Source organism: Lepisma saccharinum, chromosome 15 (assembly GCF_977018435.1).
Source record: "Lepisma saccharinum chromosome 15, izLepSacc3.1, whole genome shotgun sequence".
NCBI lineage: Eukaryota > Metazoa > Arthropoda > Insecta > Zygentoma > Lepismatidae > Lepisma > Lepisma saccharinum.
Window position 1 is genome coordinate 35,856,451 of NC_139243.1, and position 24,495 is coordinate 35,880,945.

At 37.0% G+C, this 24,495-nt stretch overlaps 2 protein-coding genes across 2 annotated transcripts in view; both read left to right on the top strand.

Moving 5' to 3' along the window:
- The window catches only part of LOC145999203 (uncharacterized), a 100,772-nt gene that overhangs the window by 39,850 nt on the left and 36,427 nt on the right, over positions 1–24,495 (top strand). The window lies entirely within an intron of this gene.
- LOC145999719 (uncharacterized) overlaps positions 1–24,495 on the top strand; it is a 33,212-nt gene that overhangs the window by 1,563 nt on the left and 7,154 nt on the right. Inside the window, exons 2-4 of the mRNA XM_083137000.1 lie at positions 4,763–4,985; positions 12,693–12,772; positions 20,061–20,260. Coding sequence (XP_082993126.1) covers positions 4,763–4,985; positions 12,693–12,772; positions 20,061–20,260 — 503 coding nt within the window. The remainder of the gene's footprint in view (positions 1–4,762; positions 4,986–12,692; positions 12,773–20,060; positions 20,261–24,495) is intronic.

Sequence of the window (24,495 nt, forward strand, 5' to 3'; positions counted from 1 at the left end):
AATTTTCTCGCTGAAAAATAAAACAAAAAAATATAATGACTTTGATTTCAACATGATTCGAAGCAGATGTAATTAATGCTATTACTATAGAGCTCACCAGGAGTTAGATTTGGTGATGCCATGTATTATTCTCATTGTGGTACTATAAATGTGTTTTTTGTTATTGTTGACATGAAGACAAGAATCTGCAAGTTTCATATTGCTGCTTGATTATAATGTTATTATTTTTCTATAGGGTCCTCCGCTGAAGCAACCTCAATGGAAGTAGCATAAAAGAATCCTTTTATCTATTGTTAAAGTTTCAACTATGCAAATATAACTGTCGTATGATGCAGGCAAATAATAGGGTATCAAAATTCAATAATCGTCCCTGCAATTTAGGCAATCAGCATTTACCTGTTATCAGATGTCTTTGATATAATGTAATAATTACTTTTATAGAGTCTCCTGCACTCTTTTTCGTGACGACAAGACAAAGGAAGTGACGATAGTATCAAAATGTAGCCCATATGATGTATTGAGGATCCCTATGACGGCCATTTTGAAAAGGCTCCCTCACCCCCCCCCCCATCCATTTATGGGGTATGACAGTGCCACCAACCTTCAAAACGAATGTTTGATATGATGTTCCTCATTTATTGACCAATTTCCATGCTTTTATCACAAAAATGCACAATTCAGCAAATATCTGCACATATTGGCCCGACTATAAATGGTTCAGTCTTTGTTTGTGTTTTTGCCCCTGGAATTTATACAACCCATATATCCTCATCATTGAGATATAATAATTAGTAACTAAAGTGCTAATAATTAACGATTACACTTCAGACTTCAAAAATGAAGATGTTTGAACAGCAACATGATCTTATAAACAATCTTGAAAACGTGCCCCTTAAACATAGGCAATCAAGGTATTTTTCGTCACTATAGGCATTTAGAATGCTTTTGTAGGCATTAATGGAAAGTTTTCCTTCCCTTTGACCAATAACAAAGATAAATCTTCAAGCAGGACCAATAAAAGTTCATTTATACCACTTGTGTCAAAAGATATACCAATAAATTGGCTGACATTTTGAAAACGTCCGCCATTACTGACCAACAGGGTATTTTAAATGCCTCCAATCTTTAAAATGATATTAAGATGGATATTAAACTACATTCCAAGTTTCATGCTTTTATCACTAAAATGCACGATTTTGCACATATCCGCCGTACAAAGATCTAGACAAATGTACACATGATTTTTTTTCGGAAAGGGCAGGAATTTTAAAGGTGGATAGTGTATAGCTGTTTTCTAGGGGGGGCGGCATACACAATAAGATATTTCGTATATTAAAAACTTTCCACTCTTAAAAATGGCAATCGGAGGTCAATTTAAGGCAAGTTTGCATTTACCACTGTTTTTTTTTTCCAGAGTTCTTAACTGCTTTTGTTTGAAGTTTCTCAAAATTTCAGACGGAGCTGTAGCCCCTTCAGCCCCCCACCTCTGCATACACCAGTGCAGATCTACAGGAACTAACCTCACTTTTTTGTTCTGATGGCCTTTATCTATCAAAATTGTGATTCTATTCAAGTCTATACAAAGAGGCTCTTTTTCATGTTGAGAAATACTCAATTGTAGGAAGTCATTGTTGAGAGACTCCTTTTGGGTTAACACAGAGTACCAAGCTGCTATTGTTTGAATGCAACAACATTATTTACAATGAGCTCCAAGGTGGAATATCAAGAGAAATGATGTGATATATTTTCTTTGAAATCTTATCCATGCATATTGTCCATAAAATGCACATGGACTTCAACTTTTACGGAGAAATTGCACCCTTGCATCTAGTAGACTAACACATGAGAGTATCATGATGAATTTTCTATTTTTTTTGCGCAGTTTCTCTTTCCTTAATTATTTTGTGTATATGTTGTTGTCGCATGCATTTGAAGGGCTAATGTTAAGCTCTGGGGGCTTAGCTCCCCCTAGGCCCTACCTAACTATGCCCATGGCCACTTGAATGACACAGTGGTGCTGTCACCTACACCGAAACTTGCGGAAAGGATCAGTGCAATGACTGATATTCATAAAACAATTTCACATTGCAGCAATTTGAAGATATTTCATTTTGTAACTATATATTGACTTTCCCTCGTATATAGCATCTGAATTTGAAATAACACAATTTTGAGCACCTTAAGATGGGAAATTTAAGGGAGAATTCACACTGAAGAGACACGCGACACGAGAGTTTCACACCGAAGATGCAAGATTCACATGACACGTGGCAATCAACACTGGTTTCTTAATTCAGTTTGCATGATGGTGCCGATATAATTGCATTAATCAGTTTATTAGCCACCCGTAAAAGAATGTAACAAAAGACATTGTAAAATTTGTGCAAGTTATTGAAACTTGGGAGAGGCATTTTGTGCATGAGAAAACTGAGAAATAATATGCACTGACCTCAAACTGTATACGCTAGACTTTCCAGCCTGAATCAAGCGAATACCTAAACACTAGAGAAATCATTCTCAACCATGTCCTGGCATTTTTTTTTCTTCAAATAAATGCCCTTAGCCCAAGAATTTTCCTCGTAAATCTTTACAGTGTTTAAGATTTTATGCATGAATTAACATGTACCTATGAAATTAAATATTCTTCGGTTCGAAAGGTTTCATTGATTACTGAGTGTTGGCTTCCAAGAGACACGTGTCTCGTGTCACATGTGTCACGTTGTGAATTCTCCCTTAAAATATCACGAATTTACAAAATTTTTCTAGATGATAGGAGTCGATATTCGTAGAACATGATGATGTACATTTTCCATACTGAAGATTGTAGCAGTTGTAGTACGCAATTTGATGGTTATTTACTTCACATGTATTGTAGAAGAGCTGATCCCAAATTTGCTCCAAAGCTTGTTGGTCGGCAGTTGTAGATGCAGTTTTCCACAAAAATGCATGAAAATAAACAAAATAGAAAATATAAAAGGCAAAAAAAAAGAGGAATAGGAAAGAGGGAGGAAGAAAATATAATTACTTGACGAGAGGAACATAAGGAGGGAAGAGCATCTTTATAATATTGAGTGGTTTACAAAATTGTTCACAATTTTAACAAAATTCAAAAATCTAAACTCATGCTATAGTATGAATATATTTTATGAAATATATCATAAGTTACCAATCAGGAAATTTTAAAAATTTAATTCCATGATAATTAAGTTTTATCAAACGATATCAAGTGATATGAATAAATAAAGTTATGAACAACAATTGAATACAGCAAAAATACTTAACAACAAAATCCTAAATAGAATGCTGTCTAAATACACTATAACAGTAAATGTACAAATAATCCTATATGATACACTTTAAGGAATGAAAAAGGAGGTGATACTACAACTGCAAATGAACACAAAAGTTCATGTAACGAAATGCCGGAAACGGCACCCATTCGGAGTTATTGAAATGGGAAAAAGTGAAAATTATGTTTACAAGGAAATATTGGCACAACGGCCAAACATATGACCGTGGCGAAGTGCGTTCCACAAAGAAATGCGGCATGCTCTATTCAAAAAAGCACATGGCAGATGTGTGAAGTTGATGCGCAAAGGATTTCCCAAATAAAGCTAATGGGTCTGTTGAAGTCATGGAGGTAGGGAAGGGTTTAGCGAGATGTGTTACCACGGAAAGTGATATGTGGAGACTGACAACCAAGAAGAAAGCGAATATCCGTAGTGGACATCACCATTACATAGAAAAACAAAGATGGTGGTGGTGGTGTGCTAGGTTGCATATGTGTCGACATGTTCACTGTGTGCAGAGTGGAGGTGCCGAGGGAACCACATCACAGACTAGTTAGCGTCAGCACAGGACCCACTGAAAACCAGAATATTGCGGCCCACAGCATCACAGAGCAGCGGCCATGTTTCATGGTTGGGAGGAGACACTGCAGGTCATACGCTTCTTTGGGCATCCACCAAACATAAACACGGTTCGTGGTTTGAAATATGGTAAATGCTGGCTCATTCGACCATATCACACGTTTCCAGTCATCAGCGGTCCATGTTGTATGTTCACGGCACCATTTGCGTCGAGCTAAAGCGTTATGGGCCCTTATCAGTGGTTTCGCCCATTCAACTCGACCCTGTATGTTCATGTCATGTAACTCGCTGCGGACTGTGATTGTCGACACAGGATGTGGAAGGTGCTGATTGAGTTCCTCTGTCACTTGCACCGCAGTCGCACGACGGTTCATAGTGAATCTGCTTTAATGCTCGTCGGGACCTGTCGCTTGGGTTTTCTTCCGACCACTGTTCCTCTTCGCCAATGTAATTTTACCGTGAGTTGTGTAGGCCGTCATCACCTTCGACACTGTCCCTCGCAACACATTCAACACACTTGCCACTTTCGTCACGCTCGCACCAGATAACCGAGCGCCAACAATTTGCCCTCTTTGGAAATCAGAGAGGTCGTCCATTTGTCACTCTCTCTGTCAGCTCAGTTCACTGCACTCTGCCATTCTACTGCTTCTCACGTACTACGGACGTTGTCCTACCACACCACCACCAACAGCCCATTGCTGCGGTTGCCGCCTGACTGTTGCCAACCCAGACAACTGACGTGTTTCCACCTCCATGTGTTTCCATTAAATTGATAAGTATCTGTATCTGTCTACAGTCTAATCTACTATCCATTCCTTTCAGTCATCTCCGCATCTTGGTGATTAGGAAGCAAAACTACATTCGTACAATATTCAATTATTTTTTTTTTCCAGATATCAGAACAAGAGCTATGTGGAAAGGCAGAGTGAAGATGTCCCAAGGTCAGTTCCTCATCTCCTAATACCATCACGAAAATTAAATGAACAAGAGCAGCCAAAAGACAATACAGAATGTGTCAATAGCAGAGGAAATTTTGAGCATGAACATTCACTAAAATACTCCAAAACCAAGGCAGATATTGAGGATTCAAAGTGTGTTAATAGCAGAAATCAATGTGTATGTTCCATGTGCAATGTTATTTCTGACAAAGGAAATATCCATGGAAAGGAGAAGCTTTTTAATCACTTAGTTTCCAAGAAGAAATTGATTAATAAAGATAATGTAAATATGCATATAATGGTTCACACCAAAGAGAAACATTTCAAGTGTTCAATTTGTGACAAACATTTTACTCGTAAATATCACCTTAATATACACATGAGAATTCACACCAAAGAAAGACCTTTTAAATGTTCAATTTGCAACAAAGATTTTGCCCGGAAAGATAACTTGAATATTCATATGAAGGTTCACACCAAAGGGAAACCTTTCAAGTGTTCAATTTGTGACGGACATTTTACTCGTAAATATCACCTTAATATACACATGAGAATTCACACCAAAGAAAGGCCTTTTAAATGTTCAATTTGCAACAAAGATTTTGCCCGGAAAGATAACTTGAATATTCATATGAAGGTTCACACCAAAGAGAAACCTTTCAAGTGTTCAATTTGCAACAAACATTTTCCCTGGATAGATAACTTGAATATTCATATGAAGGTTCACACCAAAGGGAAACCTTTCAAGTGTTCAATTTGTGACAGACATTTTACTCGTAAATATCACCTTAATATACACATGAAAATTCACACCAAAGAGAGGCCATTTAAGTGTTCAATTTGCAACAAAGATTTTGCTCGGAAAGATAGCTTTAATATTCATATGAGAGTTCACACCAAAGAGAAACCTTTCAATTGTTCAATTTGTGACAAATTTTTTACCTGTAAACGTTACATTTATAATCACTTTAGAGTTCACAACAAAGAGAGGCCTTTCAAGTGTTCAATTTGTGACAAACATTTTACTCGTAAACATCACCTTAATATGCACATGAGAGTTCACACCAAAGAGAGACCTTTTAAATGTTCAATTTGCAACAAAAATTTTGCCCGGAAAGATAACTTTAATACTCATATGAAGGTTCACACCAAAGGGAATCCTTTCAAGTGTTCAATTTGCAACAAAGATTTTCCCCAGAAAGAAGCTCTTAGTGACCATGTGAGGCTTCACAGCAATGGAACACCTATTTAGGGTTGACCACTTTTCAAGTGTTGAATTTGCGACAAAGCTTTTGCCGAGAAAGGTTCAATTTGTGACAAGGATTTTGTCTGTTAAGGAGGTGTTAATATGCTTCTGAAAGTTCTTCACACCAAATACAGGCTTTTCAATTTGCAAAAATAAAAATTTGGCCATTAGAGGAGATCTTAGTGTGCATTTGAGAATTCAATCTGAAAAGAGGCCTTTTAAGTGTTCAATTTGCAGCAGAGATATTAAGCAAAACTGGATGCTGAATGTGCATATTAGGCTTTACAACAAAGAGAAGCCTTTTCGTTGTTGAATTTTCAACCAAATATTTACCCTTTGCGGTAACCTTAATAAACATATGAGCTTCACAAGCAAAGAGAAACCTTTCGATTGTTCAATTTGTTACAAAGATTTGGTCTGTAAAGATTACTTTAATGCACATCTGAGGACACATGCAGAAGAGAAGCCCTTTAGATGTTAAATTTTTGACAAACATTTTGCCCATTAATACACATATGAGGACACACACAAAAGAGAAACCTTTCAAATAACTAATATGCAACAATGATTTTGCCCATAAAGATAATTTTGCTCTACATGTGAGGAGAATACACCTCAAAATGAAACTAATATTAGTAATAAAAATAAAAATAAAGATCGCCACTTAAGCCTTTTGAAATTTCATATAATTCATATCAAGAGAGTTTGTTTTTACATAACTATTTATTACTATTGACACATGTAAGTGTAGGTACATATCATGATGCATTAAATGTACACTCAATAATGGATGGGGAACACTGTAAGTTGAAGAGAGTGTATGATGTATGTCCACCTTATTAGAATGTTGACCATGTTGGGTAAACCTGCTTGTGGAATATTTTAAACACTTCATCATTTTGAAGGGTATTTTTATCGACAATCCACTGAGAGAGATGATTCCAGAAGCACTTTAGGTGCTGTACCAATTTTTGGCTTTATTTAATCTACAGGGTACCTGATAATTCAATTCCCATTTTTAATTTGGTAATACATAATGTAGAAATCATTGTATGATAGCCACTATATCAGGGAATGAAAATTGATTCAGTACCATTTAAATTGCTGGTGACTGACTATGCCACTAAGGCTTAGCACAGGAGACCAAGCAAAAATTGCTGCACTGTACGAGGTATACTAAATCTGTTTTCTACATTGTATATGCTTCCTCTAAAAATATTTACAGCTCTGATAATACACTACTTCCCCTAAAAAAACAATGCTAAACATTGATTTCCCTTGAAAATTGAATCTGTTTTGGTCCTAAATTCATCCATTTGCATTAGAGATGGTGAAAAAAGGTACAGAGCATAAAATGTAGCTTGAAATGTACTGAAAACAATGGTATTTATCACATATTTCTATAATTTTTCGTAGATGAGTTATCATAATTTTCACAACTGTCTGCAAGGGCCAAAAATGTGGGAAGGCAAGTCATGAAACAAAAATAGCCACTATTTTGAAACTAAGTCAAGTTTCAGAAAAATTATGCCTGTTCTGAACTACCCTTGCATAGGGGTTACCACAACAAAAAAAATAAAATTTTTAAAAAATGGTGATGCGACCAGTGCTGGGTTATTGGGTATGGATTGACCTTGAAAATTTCCACAATGTCCAAAAAATGTAAAATTTTCGTTACAAGGAGTAAAAAAAAAAAAAACACAAATTTTATTCTTTTGGGGGAAAGAGCATGTCTTTGCAATGATTTTCAACATCAAAAAGTTTTGGTTCCTTCATGCCCACTTCCTGAAAATTCAGGTTTTCATAATCTAGTTGTCCACCACAAAAATTACGCTATAAGCCAATTAGTAGTCTTTTTTAGGCTTTTATAATTTGTTTTATTGCTGATGCATTTTTTTCTGAAATCCTCATTATTTCATTGAGCTTTGTGTAAAATTTCAAAGAGATCTGATCATTGGTAAAGGAGGAAAAAAATAAAATGTAAGCAAGGGTATCTTGTGTTGAGTGTCTCAAGAGTGACAGACAACACGGATTTAATTAAATTTTGAAGTACTGTAAAATGAAAATCCTCATTATTTCATTGAGCTTTGTGTAAAATTTCAAAGAGATCTGATCATTGGTAAAGGAGGAAAAAAATAAAATGTAAGCAAGGGTATCTTGTGTTGAGTGTCTCAAGGGTGACAGACAACATGGATTTAATTACATTTTGAAGTACTGTAAAATGAAAACAGTTTGAGATAGAGTGAAAACATTCTAGGAGGTTTCTTTCAATGATAATGGAAAGGGTGTACACCAAATTTCATCGAAATCTGAGATGGTGGGTGACAAAATCTTTGTTTTTTGAGTTGCTTTGATGTGAAAATTGTAGTCTATATTAATGGTAATAGTAGTCTATATATAATAATTGTAGCCTATAATGTGCTTAACATCACAGATTTTGTCTCATTGTCCTAGGACTTACCAGAGCTGAGATAAAAAAGTCGTGACTGATGCTTACGAATGGAGAAAATGACGTGTGCCATGATAAAAAAATGTCTGCCATCTTGAAATCAGTGATAGTAAAAATAAAATAACAGTGGTTCTAAACTGTCAACACACGAGGCTCCCACCACACACACAAAAAAAACTTTTTTAAAAATGTCCAAGCAAGCGACCAATATTTTCTTTTCTGTACCACTTGATATGGATTGACCCTCTTGTAATTAATCCAACTTTGTAAATTAAGTTGCATTCTTTTTTTTAGAGTTTTGCATTATATGTGCATTAAGTATACTTTGATATGCTTAGCAAATATCAGTGTAAGAAATGTAACATCTTGATATGTATTAATCTCTCTCTTATTATTTAAAGGTATGAATAATTGAGGTCATTAGTTAAAGGCTCAGTGCTGTTTCTTCATTTTTATAATTAATGCTTCAATTAGGTGTATTAATGTATCATTTTTGTGAATGATAACCTAAATTTGTTTGCACAGAATTTTGTAAGCAAAAAATGTAACATTATATTTAGTGACTTCCATGTTTCAACATTCAGCATCATAATATGTAACACATACAACATATTCAAAAATATGTTTCGTTGTATTTTAACTTCTGCATGGGATTTCAATTAATTTTGTAATAAGACAATCCATATTTTAGTAGTTTGTACGTTTAGTTTGTTAAAACGTGGTTTGCAAATCCTGTACTGTTCAATCTTTTGATGCAAACACCCTTTTATGTACCTAGTCTTACCATAAATACTGTCGCAAAGTTTTAAGCAAATTGACACAAAATACTGAGAGATATTTTAATATCCTAATAACATTACTGAAATGGATGCATGACAAATCAAAATCACAAATCATTATTCAAAATGGCCACGCTTAGCACGCACACATTCCGTAAGTCTTTGTGGCCACGCATCAATTGAATTACGCAACACATCGACTGGAAAATGAGCAACTGCCTTCAGAAGAGACCTCTTTAAACTTTCAATATTGGGATGTCTCTTCTTGCAAGCCATCTCCTGAAGCTTGGACCACAATTTGTAGTCCAAAGGGTATAGGTCCGGACTTGCAGAAGGCCAATCCGAAGTAGAAATTAAGTCTGGTACATTTGGCTCCAGCCACTACTGTGTTGTTCGGGCCCCATATGTTGGGGCTGAATCCTGCTAGAAGCTCCAGTTCTGACCATGGAAGAGAGTGTTGTTGACATTCATGACTAGTCACTCAAGCACTGTCTGCTGGTACACTTTGGCTGATGTTTTTACCCCTTTTTCACAGAAATGGAGCGTGCCCTCATAGCAAATGTTCCAGACTTCATTTCCACTTCAGATTGACCTTCTGCAAGTCCGGACCTATACCCTTTGGACTACAAATTGTGGTCCAAGCTTCAGGAGATGGCTTGTAAGAAGAGACATCCCAAAATTGAAAGTTTAAACGGTAGGTCTCTTCTGAAGGCAGTTGCTCATTTTCCAGTCGATGTGTTGCGTAATTCAATTGATGCGTGGCCACAAAGACTTACGGAATGTGTGCGTGCTAAGGGCGGCCATTATGAATATTGATTTGTGATTTTGATTTGTCATGCATCCATTTCAGTAATGTTATTAGGATATTAAAATATCTCTCAGCATTTTGTGTCAATTTACTTAAAACTTTGTGACCGTATTTATGATAAATGTGGTGAAAAATGTTGAATATATATTATTCTTTATTACATTACTTTCTCTTTGAGTTGTATCTAAATGGAAGGATTGTGTAAACAAAATTGGAAACATATTTTAGAAATTTTCATGTTTGAACATCCAATATCATATTTTTGTATGTCAATTCTTATATTAAAGCCATTTATATGGCAATATTGTGTGTTTTATAAAGAATATCACTGTACTTCGGAAGATTTATATGGCGTACGCTTTTAGAAGGAACATGAGTTCAGCCAATATGCAGTGCTGTCGCGCTGTTGTCAAACAACTGCTAGCGGAAGGGAAACGCAAAGAATTCGTTGTGTCCAATATTCAACTTTTTATATATATTAATGCATGCACATGTATTTGATTACAATTAAATATATAGTGAATAATTCTACACAGGATTATATAATATCTACACAGGATTATATCATATCACTGCAGCATATAAGAGAAACTCGTACCTGAAATAAGTTTGAAGGTATTTATTATAGAGGAACTGCAAGACCATCATCATCACTCTCGTTTCTGTTTTCTGGCATGTTTCCCAGGATATTTAAAGAGGGGTTCAATGATTTCTGTGGTAGATATTTTACCCTGTTTTATAATATGCAACATGGTGTGCACACATGCACCAAACGCTTTAGCCGTAAGTTCTCGACTCTGAGAAAACACTGTTTCAGCATGCACTTCTTGCGAACGCTAATTCCTTGAAGTAAAAATCTTTAAAACTAAGATTTTTGTCTTGTGAAAGTAATATGAGTATTTTACCCTTGGTGCCTGTACTACTGGTACGTACTAGGTTTCGAGTACGACATTATTAATTTGATTTGATTTGCTCTATTTTACTTCGCTTTTCTGTCCCTTTTGGCTAATTGCGAAGATGGGAATGAGTGATGATATAATGAAATTGATGAAGGGACATTCATAAACATCCATGTCCAGGCCAGGATTCGAACCCGGGACTCCTGGCGTCGTAGCGCGATATGCTAACCACTCCACAAAGGCGCCGGCGGGGCATTATTAAATAACAGTCACGCAACACACACAGTATTGCACAATTATCGAACATATAGGTTGTATTTCACAACGCACTACAATGCCAGGAGTCCCGGGTTTGAATCCCTGGCCAGGCATAGGTGTTTGTAAGTGTCTCTTCGTCAATTTATCATCACCCATCCTCATCTTTGCAGAAAAACGAAGTAAAATAAATCAATCAATAAGGGCGGTATTGAATCCTCTCACAATTGTTCTTCGTGGTGTACGAATAAAATTATCTTACACCGCCCTTGTTACGAAAATGCTGAACTCAAACTGACTTAACTTCGATTGGATTGATTTGGAGTTTTAAGTCCACTTTATGCACAGTAAGGATAATTGGGACTGGACCTACAGTTTAAAGTGGGATATGAACCACTATGTGCCTCCACCAGGTATCGAACCCGGGACCCCTTGATTACAAGGCAACGATGCTTCCACTGCACCATCTGGGAGGCCCTGTAAACTGACTTAACTGACTCGCAATGTTCATGAACGCCCATGACAATGAAGGGTCATTGTGCATATTCAGCCAAATTTAACACCCATAGCTTTACCAAGATACAACAACTCAGCGGGGTCAACAACGAAAAAAAAAAAAAACAACAAACTGAACACGGAAGGAAAAGGAAAGGGTCATTGTGTGTGTGTAGAGACGTGGTGTTTCCCTTGTTTCTTCATGAAATGATAACTCCAGCTGTAGGTGATGGAAATTCATGGGACTTGGACAGTCAGGTTCAAAATGTCGTGTCCCATCTTATGATGAACCTTAAAGTGTCGAGTTTTATAATAACTTTTTGAGTGCAAGAAAAATTTAGAACATGGTGTGTAACTTGCATGCTGCAGTTTCCTAACTGTACAACGTTGCACTCCTGCCATTGGCTGGTCGCCACGCACACCCTCTGCGTGGCTCCGCCCGATATTGCTTCTAAAACCGTGCGTCGTATAGATTCATGTGATCTATGTAAATTCCCTGGAAATATGGAGAAAATCTTTACAGTTGCATTTTGTAATTAGCAAGGCTGCAGTGTGAAGCCAGAAATGAAACCATGTTAAAAATCTTCCAAACCTTGGTTTTGATGACTTGGTTTATCATTTTGCTTTTGATGAGTTCTGCTTTGTTTTTAATTTTGTCAATGAATACAGGGCAATACCATGTGAAATCAACTAATGAGAAGCACTTTCAACCTTACGTATTTTGATTAATTTAAAATTTGCATACTGAAAGTGCAATAGCAAAATATGCCATGTCTTCTGTATTTCTGAAATTACAGGGGTGCAAAATGTGCGATTTTGACCATTTTTTTTTCAAACTTTCGTGAACTTTAAATAGCAATACCTCAGCAAACAGAGTATCTTGTAGAAGTGATTCAGGTGGTGCTCGAAAGTTCTTCAAGGGTTTTCACACGAGATATTACATGTTTATGCTAGCATCCAAAGAAGCAACAGACAATTAAAGATGGTGTAAAGATACTTTTGGTAGCCATGTTTGGAGTTATGTTAGACTTAGGGTAAGGTAGGTAAGGTAATGCATGATAACTAGGGATGGATTTTTAGGTTCTAAAAAGGAGAGATTTAAGACTTTATATACTCCTTTTGGGGAATTTTAGGCACTTATAATTAATTAATAATAATTTTATGAAATACCTAGTTTTAGATGCAATTTGTATTAAAAAGGCACTATTTTCAGTGCAATGAATTCTATTCTTTGATTATAAAAGATATACAACTGTGCAACACAAAATCTTTATCATAATTTGAAGCACTGTATCACAATATGTTTTTTAATGTTCTCTGTGTGTTGATGTTATCAAGTCGTCCATGATTGATTGATTTGTTTTAATTCCACTTTATGCACAGATAGGCTAATCAGGACTGTAGTATATTCTGGAATCAGAGCCACTGTCCCATGTGTCTCCACCAGGTATTGAACCTGGATCCCATTAATTATAAGGCAAGAAAGTTACCACTATGCGATCGGATTGGCCCCGTGGGCATCCGTGAGTTGGCACTTGTACATAGAGAACCTTCTCTACACGCTGAAGGAAGTTATTGGTGCAACCTTCATAAATTCAACTGCTGCTGATTGCCCAAGGCAAGTTTGGGCCTCCCTGAATCGTAGTGGTAACATCGTCGCCTTGTAATGAAGAGGTTGCGGGGTCAATACCCAGTGGAGGCACATAATCTTTTTTAAAGAAATTAAAATACCTGTTTTTGAGAAAATGACTACCAAAATTGTATTTACACCACCTTCAATTGCTTTTTTACCTCACCATAGGCATGTAATATCTCATGTGAAAGAGCCTTCAATACCTTTCCAATATCCTCTGAATCACTTCTATAGGTGCCCTGCTTGCCGAAATATTTTAATTTAAAGTTGACAAGATGATGTAAAAATGGTCAAAACATTTTGCACCCCTATAGTTTTGGAAATACAAAAGATATGGATCTGCAACTTTGCATATTTTAACTGCTGTTAATAGACAAGTTGATCAAATAATGACAAATATATATATATATATATATATATATATAGCTGATCATGTAAAACATACCAAGCTTCTCCTAATTCTATGATGTGTATGGCCCCTCCGATGGTGTAGTGGTAATATCATCACCTTGTAATCAACTGATCCTTGGTACGATACTTGTCGGAGGCACATTGCACAGTGGTTCGGATCCCACTTTAAACTGTAGGTCCAGTCCTGATTAACCTATCTGTGCAGCATGTACCATCAGTAGTCATGCAAGTTACGTGGCAATATATTCAGTGAAATGTATTTAATATCTGCATTGCATAATTGTTCACTGAAGGCACATATTGAAAACACTATGGAATACACAGGGTGATTTTCTCAGTGGAGGTACCAAACTATTGCCCATGAAAATTGTTATTGAGATAATGGCATCAAAATGTATATACACATACCAGCAATGATGCAAATCAGCATGCGCCCTCATGATATAATGGACTTGTCCAGTTATTTTCATTTGCCTTTTTTCCTCATTCTCCCATCTCATCAGTTGAGAGTTTCGTGACTAACAATGCATATAGTTGAATAGTGTCTGTACCTCATTTGTTAATACCGGCAAACAGGATCATTCAAACTGGATTTTGATAAAAGATGTGCACATTCGAAGTGTTTTCATCCCGAAATTGGTTAAAAAGTTGGAGACAATGGCTCACACAATATGCAGGAGACCGCAAAATGTGTGAACAAACAATACGAAATATCTTATTGTATGAGCCGTTCCATAGAAAGCAGCCAGGGCCACCAAAAACTTTGGTTTCTTCCCTTCCATGTATCATGATATTAATTCACACAAACAGTGCATCCTTAATATTATATATCTGTTATTTACTGATTGTAATAAGCAAATATATAACAATAACATAATATTAAAAGTATGACAAGTTATTGTGTGAACTTTGGTGAATATAGGTTGGCACCACTGTAATCAGCTTTATACAGTGCGTTCAATTTAAAAGCGGTATGGAGCACAAATATACAATATACAAAATATACAAGTAAGATTCTTAAAGCAAATGTTGAAAATGATGACCTTGTTCTTGAATACACATGTTAACACGTTTTTCCATATTTCTTGTAACATTATGGAGGACATCTACAGTTATACTCCTAATTTCCTCAGTGATGTGGTACGTGGATTCTGCCTGTATACTTTTTGCTTCAAAGCCCCCCACAAGAAGTAGTCCGGGCTTGAAAGATCTGGGGATCTGGCGGGCCACAGACCCTTTGAAATAATCCTGTGTCCAAAGAAATCTCTTAACATAGCCATAGTCTCATTGGAAGTATGTGGAGTTGCGCCGTCCTGCTGAAACCAGCACCGACGTTCCTCTGGTTCCAACATTGCAACAAACTGCATTATAATGTTTTGGTAAATTTCACTATCTATTGTGTTTTCAAAAAAAATTGACCCTACCACTCGCCGCCTGGTTATGGCACACCTGACACCAACTTTCTGAGGGTGGAGGGGGGACTCCACGAAAAGATAAGGATTTTCAGAGCTCCATGTTCGATAATTTTGCGAAGACACGTAACCATTCAGTTGAAACCATGCTTCATCGGAAAAGAACACATAGTCCAACACGGTGATGTCATTCCCAATGAAGTCCTTCAACCATTGACAGTAGTGCACACGATTAGGGTAGTCAATTTCTTTTAATTCTTGAAAAACTTGAATTCGATATGGATATAATTTCAACATTTTCCTCACTGTTGTATGGGCTGATCCTACGGACATTTGCTTCTCCCGACTTAGGCGTCGTAAAGGTTTGTGAGGAGATCTTGTCATTATTTCATTAACATTAGTCACTGCCTCTTGTGTTAGTACAGTCCTCCTACGTTGGTGTTTCACGTTACATACAGACCCTGTCTCACGGAATTTATTGACCATTTTCTGAATTGAACATAAAGTCAGAGCACTCTTACCGAACATTTCCGTGAATTTACTGCAGCTTTTTTTTAAATGAATTTGTTCTGAAATATTGTTCAACAATAAAGGCACGTTCCTGAACACTAAATGGCATCGTAGAGGGCAATTGCTTACTCGCTCAACTCAACGAAGAACAAATGCGTCCGTCCCCTCCCACCCTCCTTGTCACCTCCCCTTCCCTCTCTTCCGCTACAATAAATTTTTCCTGTAACAATGGGCATAACAGAACGGACGGAACATAACGGACGACAACAACAAAAACAAGACTCAAATATACCTTACGTACCGCTTTTAAATTGAATGCACTGTACTATCCACCTATATATTTCCAGTGTATACAATGAACATAAGTGCATATACACAGACATTTGGCATGAACAGTCCTGGATTTCTTTACTGGTGTGACATTCACAATTTCAGTGTTAACCCAGCACAATGGATGACCTACTAAAGTGCCTTCCATGGCCAAGGTGGTCAGAGTTTCAGCTAGCTCACTGGGAAGTAAGATCGCATCTTCCAGCATTTAGACCCAGAGCTGTATGATGTCCTTGGCATCAGTATGTGGATAGCTGGTGTCCAGTTTGCCAAGTGTTAAGGTATTAACGAGTGTTTTAGATTTTTATTTTATTTTACTTTGCATATTAATGGTGCTGGGCCTCCCCCACAGTGGTAGCGTCGTCACATTGTAATGAAGGGGTCCTGGGTTCGATACCTGTTGGAGCACATAGTTGTTTGGATCTCACTTTAAACTGTAGGTCCAATCCCGATTAGCCCTTCCATGCATAAAGTGGACTTAAAAAAAAACAAACAATTCAATCAACTCAATGCATCAATGTTCCTGGTGCTTTTCTGCAGTCTAATAATGCCACACTGTCCATATAATTTGGGCCTCCCGATGGCGCATTGGTAGCATCGTTGCCTTTTACTCAAGGGGTCCCGGGTTCAATACCCGGTGAAGGCACATAGTGATTCGGATCCCACTTTAAACTGTAGGTCCAGTCCCGATTAGCCTTACTGTGCATAAAGTGGACTTAAAACACCAAATCAATCACTCAATCAATCCATATAATTTACAATAACAAATTTTTATGTGCGACACTTATGTCATTACAAATGAGTAATGCTTTAATTATACCTGTCAATGTAATTTTAAGAGATTATTTCATTACATAGCTAGCAGTTCCAGGTACACAGATGTTTCATCTAATTTGCCATGATCCTACTTCCCGGCACGCTAGCCACTGCTCCACTGCTACCTCGGATTGAAAGGCACTGTTGAAAGCAATACAGAAGGTTGTTTCACGTTGATGGTAATGATTTCGGTCACCAGGGAGCAGCACGTAGGCATAGCACAGAGCAGCCAGAGCCAGTAGGATGAAAGTACTGTGTGTTGACTTGCAAAAAAGATGGTTGTTGTGTGAGTGAGTGTTTATATGGCACCAAAAATTCCAGTCTTTTGGGAGGGGTACACCTGTGCTCTTTCCGACGTTGGTTATAGTTATAGCCAGATAATTAAACAGTGCCACATGAAAGCATTCCATGTGTCAAAGAAGGGCATCAATGCAGTGTTGAATCGCCATAGAGCTTGCACTGTACCTGTTGCTGGAACCAGTCAAAGTGGGCCTCGGACATATCGGAAGCCCAAGCGTTCCTCCGATGTTGTGCGGAAAGTGAGATCCTCGGTGCAATGTGAAAACCCTGCAATGCAAAGAGTGATTGCACAGGCAGTACAATGTTTCCCTGAAACTGTAAATCGCATAATAGCCCAAGATTTACAACTTGTGCGGAAGCACAAGGCTCAAGTTCATAAGTTTCGTGCCTCACATGTCCAAGAGAGGAAGACCAACAGTCGGAAGCTTTATGAACGCCATCTGGCAGGGGACCGCTGGAAGCATAGGTGTATCTGTCGTGATGTGGTAAAAAATGGCCATCTAGTATCGTCCACATGATGCAAGAGGTTGATCTGAGTGGGTACGTGAATGTGCTAAAAGTTTTCCAAGCAGGTTCATGGTTGTTGGTGGTTACTGCCATAAAGACAAACTTCCACTGCGCAGAGTGGAAAAAAAGGCTAAAATAAATGCAGCCTATTACCAGACGAATATTTAGAGCCACTTTACAAATATGATATTCCTTCTCTCTATGGCAGCGACACATCTCGTGTTGTCATCCACCAGGACAAGACTTCCAGTCATACGGCAAAGTCCACGCAGGCATACATGGATCGGATGGCACGTGAAACCGGCATTCATGCAATCCCCTTTACAGACATCCCTGTGAAATCCCCCGATGCCTCTTCCATGGATTTTTTAGGGTTTCCGTTGTTGAAACGAGCCTTGGGAAGCAGACGGCCCCGCACAATTGAGGGTCTTTGGAAAGCTTGTCAGGAGGAATATGATCGTTTGGACCAATGTGTTCTTCAACGCAGTCTCCTCCAATGGAAACTCCGGTGCAGGGCCATTGCTGCAAGACAGGGGTATCACGTGGAGCACCACCGCTCATGGCATCATGGTTTTTCTTAAGGTGAGGTGGGTTCTAACTTTGTTACCATGGACATGAAACGACCTTCTGTAGTAGTAGATGCCGGTACCTGAAGTAAGAAAACGTCACGGGTGGGATACAATGCACTGACCACACATCAGCCAATAAAACCATTTTTACCAGACCTTGACCTTTTATAACCTATTTGAAGCTTGGAGTTGAGTTTAGTTACTTTTTACTACAACAAATTTTGTCCCGTAGTTGTGAAAGTGTATATTTTTTGTTCCCACAAAACTTATTTTGATATCTTAGTATCACTTAGTATTAAGCGCCTCCCCGATGGCACAGTGGTAGCATCGTTGCCTTGTAATCAAGAGAGCATGGGTTTGTACCCATTGGGGACACACAGTGGTTCAGATCCTACTTTAAACTCTAGGTCCAGTCCCAATTAACCTTTCTGTGCATAAAGTTGACTTAAAACAAAAATTCAATCAATCAATCAATGTTAGAAGTTTGATTGAATAGAGAAAAGTGAGGTAGACAATGTGTCACTATGGAAGTACGGTAAATGTAATTTTCATTTTTAAAATTTAGGAATATTTTTTTCGGTAAAGCTTTCAAAGCCAGGAAATGTCTGTAACTCGTTTATTCTGTAATTGTTGACATTCGTACTTACCTATTCTGCATTGTGAAAGATTGTTTAACAAGGGATTTCACTTTTTTTTTAACAAAATTAGTATCTATTGTCGACATATCGAGTAATTATTGTTCGTTCTTTTATCGCTTCCTGAACACGCAAGATGGCAGGCAAATCTTGACTAGCATTGTCGATATGCTGTGTTTCAAACGGCAAAGCAGTGTTTCAACCTTCTTAACAGGAAAATTCCCGCATAGCCCCAAAAACCATTCCCGCATAGCCCCACGCACCATCACTGTAAGGTTAGGTTAGATTGCTTTAGGTTGGGCAATATAGTGAAAAAACTGTGTGTTTGGAAACACTTACCGGGGATTATGTCATCAGATGCTTGCAACATCCGGTTCTAGTACATGGATCGAAATGCAAGCAACAGCTTTCGTGCATCGGACGGACATTATTATATAAAAATATATGAATTAGTGGCCAAATACATTGAAAAATGCGAGAAAACACTTCTACGAAATTCCACAGAAACTCAATTCCGTAAGTACTTTCTCCTGTAAATTTGAAATATCCATTTCCCGGCTTTGACATTTTTACCTTTTTTTCTTCAAAGAAGAGAGTTTTGTGGAAGAGATACTGTAAAACTAAATAGAATTTGTGCTTTCTTGTAGGTTTCCAGTTCTGTGTTAATTATTTTGAACATCTTAAAACATTTAATCACAGCTGTATTTCTGATTCAAAATTTGCTAGATTTGTCTGTTTTCATAGATTTAGTGTTTCCTTGTTGTTATATGTGTGGATCACGATGATCAGACACACCCATTCCTCTTAGAAATGTTGATATTTTGTGCCTTTACGTTTTAAAGGCACTATTGAGGGCCAATACCGTAAATGCATTTGAGGTTGTGCATGTTCAGAAAAATTTAAAGCAGGAGAAAGAGTTTTCAGCTGAACTCTCCCTCTGCTGTTGCCCCACACACTGTAGGACAGAGTTCAGTGTGGATAACTATCAAATTTTATTCTCCATGTTAGAATGAAATAATTAACTGCTCAAATTTTGAAGCACCATGACACAGCCAGAAAGTTACATCATGCAATTTCTGAGGTGAGCAAATATTAAAGTACAGTCAATTTCTTGTTCTCTTAAAGTTCTATATATTTCAGATATTAGTAATTATTTTAGAAGCAAGCCTACATTTGTATGTTCAATAATTTTTTTTCAGATGCTTGAACAAGAGCTACATGGAAGAACAGTTCCAAGATGTTCCAAAGTTATTTACCTATTTGCCAATACCTGCAAGAAATTTAAGTGAACAAGAGCAACCAAAAGATAATCCAGAATCTCTAATTGAAGAAGGAATAGTAGAGGCTGAACTTTCACCAAAATCCTCTGAAACCAAGGGAGACATTGAAGATGTCAAGGGTGATAACAGGAGAAAGAAATATATATGTTCCATCTGCAACAAATGTTTCTCCAAAAAAGAACTTTTGAATAAACATATGAGAGTTCATACAAAAGAGAAGCCTTTCAGTTGTTCAATTTGCAGCAAACATTTTGCCCGTAAAGGTGGCCTTAATGTACATATGAGAATGCACACAAAAGAGAAACCTTATAATTGTTCTATTTGCAAGAAAGATTTTGCCTATAAAGGAGATCTTAATACACATGCGAGAGTTCACACCAAAGAGAAGCCTTTCAATTGCACAATTTGCCACAAAACTTTTGCCCGTAAAGATAACCTTAATATCCATATGAGGAAACACACAGAAGAGAAGCCTTTCAGTTGCTCAATTTGCCAGAAAAGTTTTGCATATAGAAATAGTCTTAATATACACATGAGGACACACACAAAAGACAAACCTTTTATTTGTTCTATTTGCAGCAAAGCGTTTTCTTACAAAGACACACTTAATATCCATGTGAGGACACACACAAATGAAAAACCTTTTAAATGTACAATTTGCAACAAAGATTTTGCCCGGAAATATTTCCTTAATATGCATTCAAGAGTACACACAAAAGAGAAACCTTTTAATTGTTCAATATGTGACAAATATTTTACCCGTAAAGATATACTTACTAAACATATGAAGAGGGTACATAGCAAATATAAACCATTAGTGCCATAGTTGTTTGGGACAGTGAGTGTTTCTGAGTAGATATCACTGGGAATTATCTTCAGTCTGCGCATATATCACTTGGGATGGGATCTTGAGCTCTATATTATACAAATCATTACTTCATATCTACAACTATGGTGCAACCATTTTATTTCATGTTGATTTGTTGTTTTAAGTCCACTTTATGCACAGTAAGGCTAATCGGGACTGGCCCTACAGTTTAAAGTGGGATCCGAACCACTATGTGCCTCCACCAGGCAACCATTTTATTAATTGAGATCTGAACCATACATTCCAATTGCACTGTACAAACCTGTTTTTGATAGTTGTAAGATAAAAAAACATTCATTTGAGGATGAAAGCTTTCCAAAAAGCAAGCTATTTTTTAAGCATTTTCTTTGCCGAAGTACGAAGCAAAGAATGAAGCTTCACCACCAGTAGCAGTAGCTAGCTAGGTAGATAGATAGCAGTGGTGAAGCTAAGGTGTAAATACCGGGTAAGCTGAAAAATCTGCTTACCTTATATTTTTTTATACAGCAGGCCCATGCGTCGATTCTTGTTGGTCGCAAAAGTATCAATTACTTTTTCCTTGAAGCCTTGATCAAAAGAAAGTTCTTTAACCAGTTTTTTTTTTCAATGGCTATTGTACTGAGAGAACTTAATCTTTAATTTTTCATTGAATTATGGAGATAATTTTTTACTCTCTTGAGGGTGCTCATACTTCTTTCGGAGAAAGCTGTTCTAATAGGGAATGTCAAGACCAACTTGATAAGTTGTGTTACTTCTTTGTAGATTGTTTGAAGATCATTGCTAACTATGAATTTTAGATGGTCTGCAGGAGGTAAATGCTTTTCTTCATCAGCATAGATATTCTTTAAATCATTTTCTAATCGTTCTTTGTTGAAAAATGGATATGTGGACAGAAGATTATTTAATTTCATCACAGGAAAATTTAGTTTATATCGCCAAAGCTATTTTGGTCTAGCAATTCAACAAATTTTATCTTTTCAATATCTCCAAAACATATTTCCATTTGTACAGTCCAAGATTTTGTAGCTTAAGCATCTGAGAGCCACGAAGTCTTGTTCACTTACACTTATTTCACTGCAAATACTCTTGGAGTTTTCAACACATAATTTCATTTGTGAGCATAGCAATGTAAAAATATAGCTCGTGAACATACTTGCTTCAAAAAGTGTTGCACACTTCCTCGATCACCTGCCATTACAGAGGCCCCATCATAGGTTTGACTCACTATTTTATCAGAAACTTTCCAAGCATGAAGTTGTTTAATAATAACTTCTGATATCCCTAAAGCAGTTTTATCACTAGAAATGTCATAAAAGCCAATAAATCTCTCTTTAGAACCATCTTGTGTACAGAACCTTAGAAAAATGCTCATTTGAGTTTTGCAAGAAACATCGAGAGTTTCGTCTGCTTGCACACCAACAAACTCACAGGAATGTAGCTCTTCTTTAATATGTTCATTAATTACATCAGTTACTGATTCAATCAGCTTATTTTGATTTGTACTTGACGTGCCTTTAAAGCCTGAAGAGTAGTGCAAATGATCACGTAATAACTGTTCTTGTTTGGAAAGAAGTTCTAATAATTCAAAATAATTTCCTTTGTTGTCTGAACTTTCATCTTCAAAGTGCCCTCTAAAAGCAAGCTCTTGCTTACCCAAGAAGCAAACAACATCGATAAGTCTCTCGATTACAAATCTATTTTGTTTCACGATTTCATTGTGTTTGATGGCTTGAAGTTTGGCTCCTTCAGCAAATGCATGTTCAATTCTTCCACGACCTAACAATAGAAAACTTTCTTCATTCTGAAGATGCTTTCTTGAACTTGGATGTTTCTCAGCCTTTCTATAAAAATATTTTGTTACACAAGACCCCGTAAGAAGAAGATGGCCATTCTTTTTCACCCCCATACAGAATACAGGTATAACAATATAACTTACTTGTATTAGAGCATCCTGTTAGCCAAGGATATTTCTTACACCATGAAAACTGAAACTTTCTATTTTGTCTTCCTCCATCTGCTACTTTAATATCTAAATGTGGTGTCCATCGCCTATCTTTGTAAGCACATTTCGTTTCATAAGTCCAACTTGAAAATGGTTTCTCTTTTAATTCCTCAAACAATGACGTCAATGTTCTCTCAGTATAAGCCATTTTTATAACATAAATACACTATGTGACACACACGCGTGCATGCATTTGAAGTAAATTAACATTCAACAATGCAGCACGTGAACGACGCACTTTGCACAAGAAGACTAAAAGCACAACAGGTTGGTTCTGAGGCTAACCGCTTTCACCCAGCAAATCGGCAGTCCCCTCCCCTTACCCTCCCCTACCAACTACACAGAGCTTACGCTGTAGCTGCCTTTTACCGCGAGCAGTTCAGACCGAACGCACTCTCCTCTTTCTGGCCTGACTGCCAAGACATCTTGAAGGATTGTCGGAACCAAACGTTCGGATTGCATAGTTTAATTCGTTTTAACGGACTTTGATTGTTACAGGGTACAAGAACATTTTAATTTCAACATTTTTTGGGTAGGCTAAGCCTCAAAAGCCTCATAGGAACTTCACCATAGATAGATAGTTTTATTCACTTTTAGAATGCCCGACCCTGTGGCCGAGTGGTTAGCACATCGTGCTGCGATGCCAAGGGTCCCGGGTTCGAATCCCGGTCAGGCTTGGTTGTTTGTGAATGTCCATTCATCAATTTCATCATTTCATCACTCATCCCCATCTTCGCAAATTAGCCAAGAGGCACAAAACGCGAAGTAAAATAAACTAAATCAATAACAACAACAAATCACTTTTAGAATGAGTACATTCATGGTTTCGTCATGCTTGTCATTGGATAACATTTCATTACATTTCACTGGAGATTTTTTCTTATGCATTTAAATTATGTACAAAGTATACGTACAGCTTGGTTTGATACTTCCTTATTTGGGTGTATTTTTATTGTTATTATTTGTATTATTCAAGTTTTATCAATGAACTGATCTCCCTTACCCTACAAAATTTCTTGTGATACCAATGTTTGTCCTGGCTTCCATGGTGGATTGGTTAGCACAGTGCACTTTGATGCTAGAGGTCCCAGGTTTGAATCCCAGCCTGGAAATATGTTTGTCTTTGTGAGTGTCCCTTCATCAATTTAATCATATCATCACTCATCCTCATCATTACAATTAGCAAAAAGTGGCAGAAATGTGAAGTAAAATAAATAAATCAATCAAGGCTTGAATAATTATATTGAAAACATTTTTACCAGATATCAAGATATCTTGAAGTTGTTTAGGTAAATGTGAGTTTGAAATTCTTATAGAATTACCAATTTCTTATAGTTTAGTATATTGTTCCAAATTTGTGACTCGTGTTTGTAGATGTATTTCGTGTTGAAGTATGTGAAATGGCAAATGTAAACTCCACATATTAAATAAAATATTTTAAATATTGAATTGAATGTTCTAATTGAATTGTATTACAATATGTCGATACTTTGGCATCTCATGGA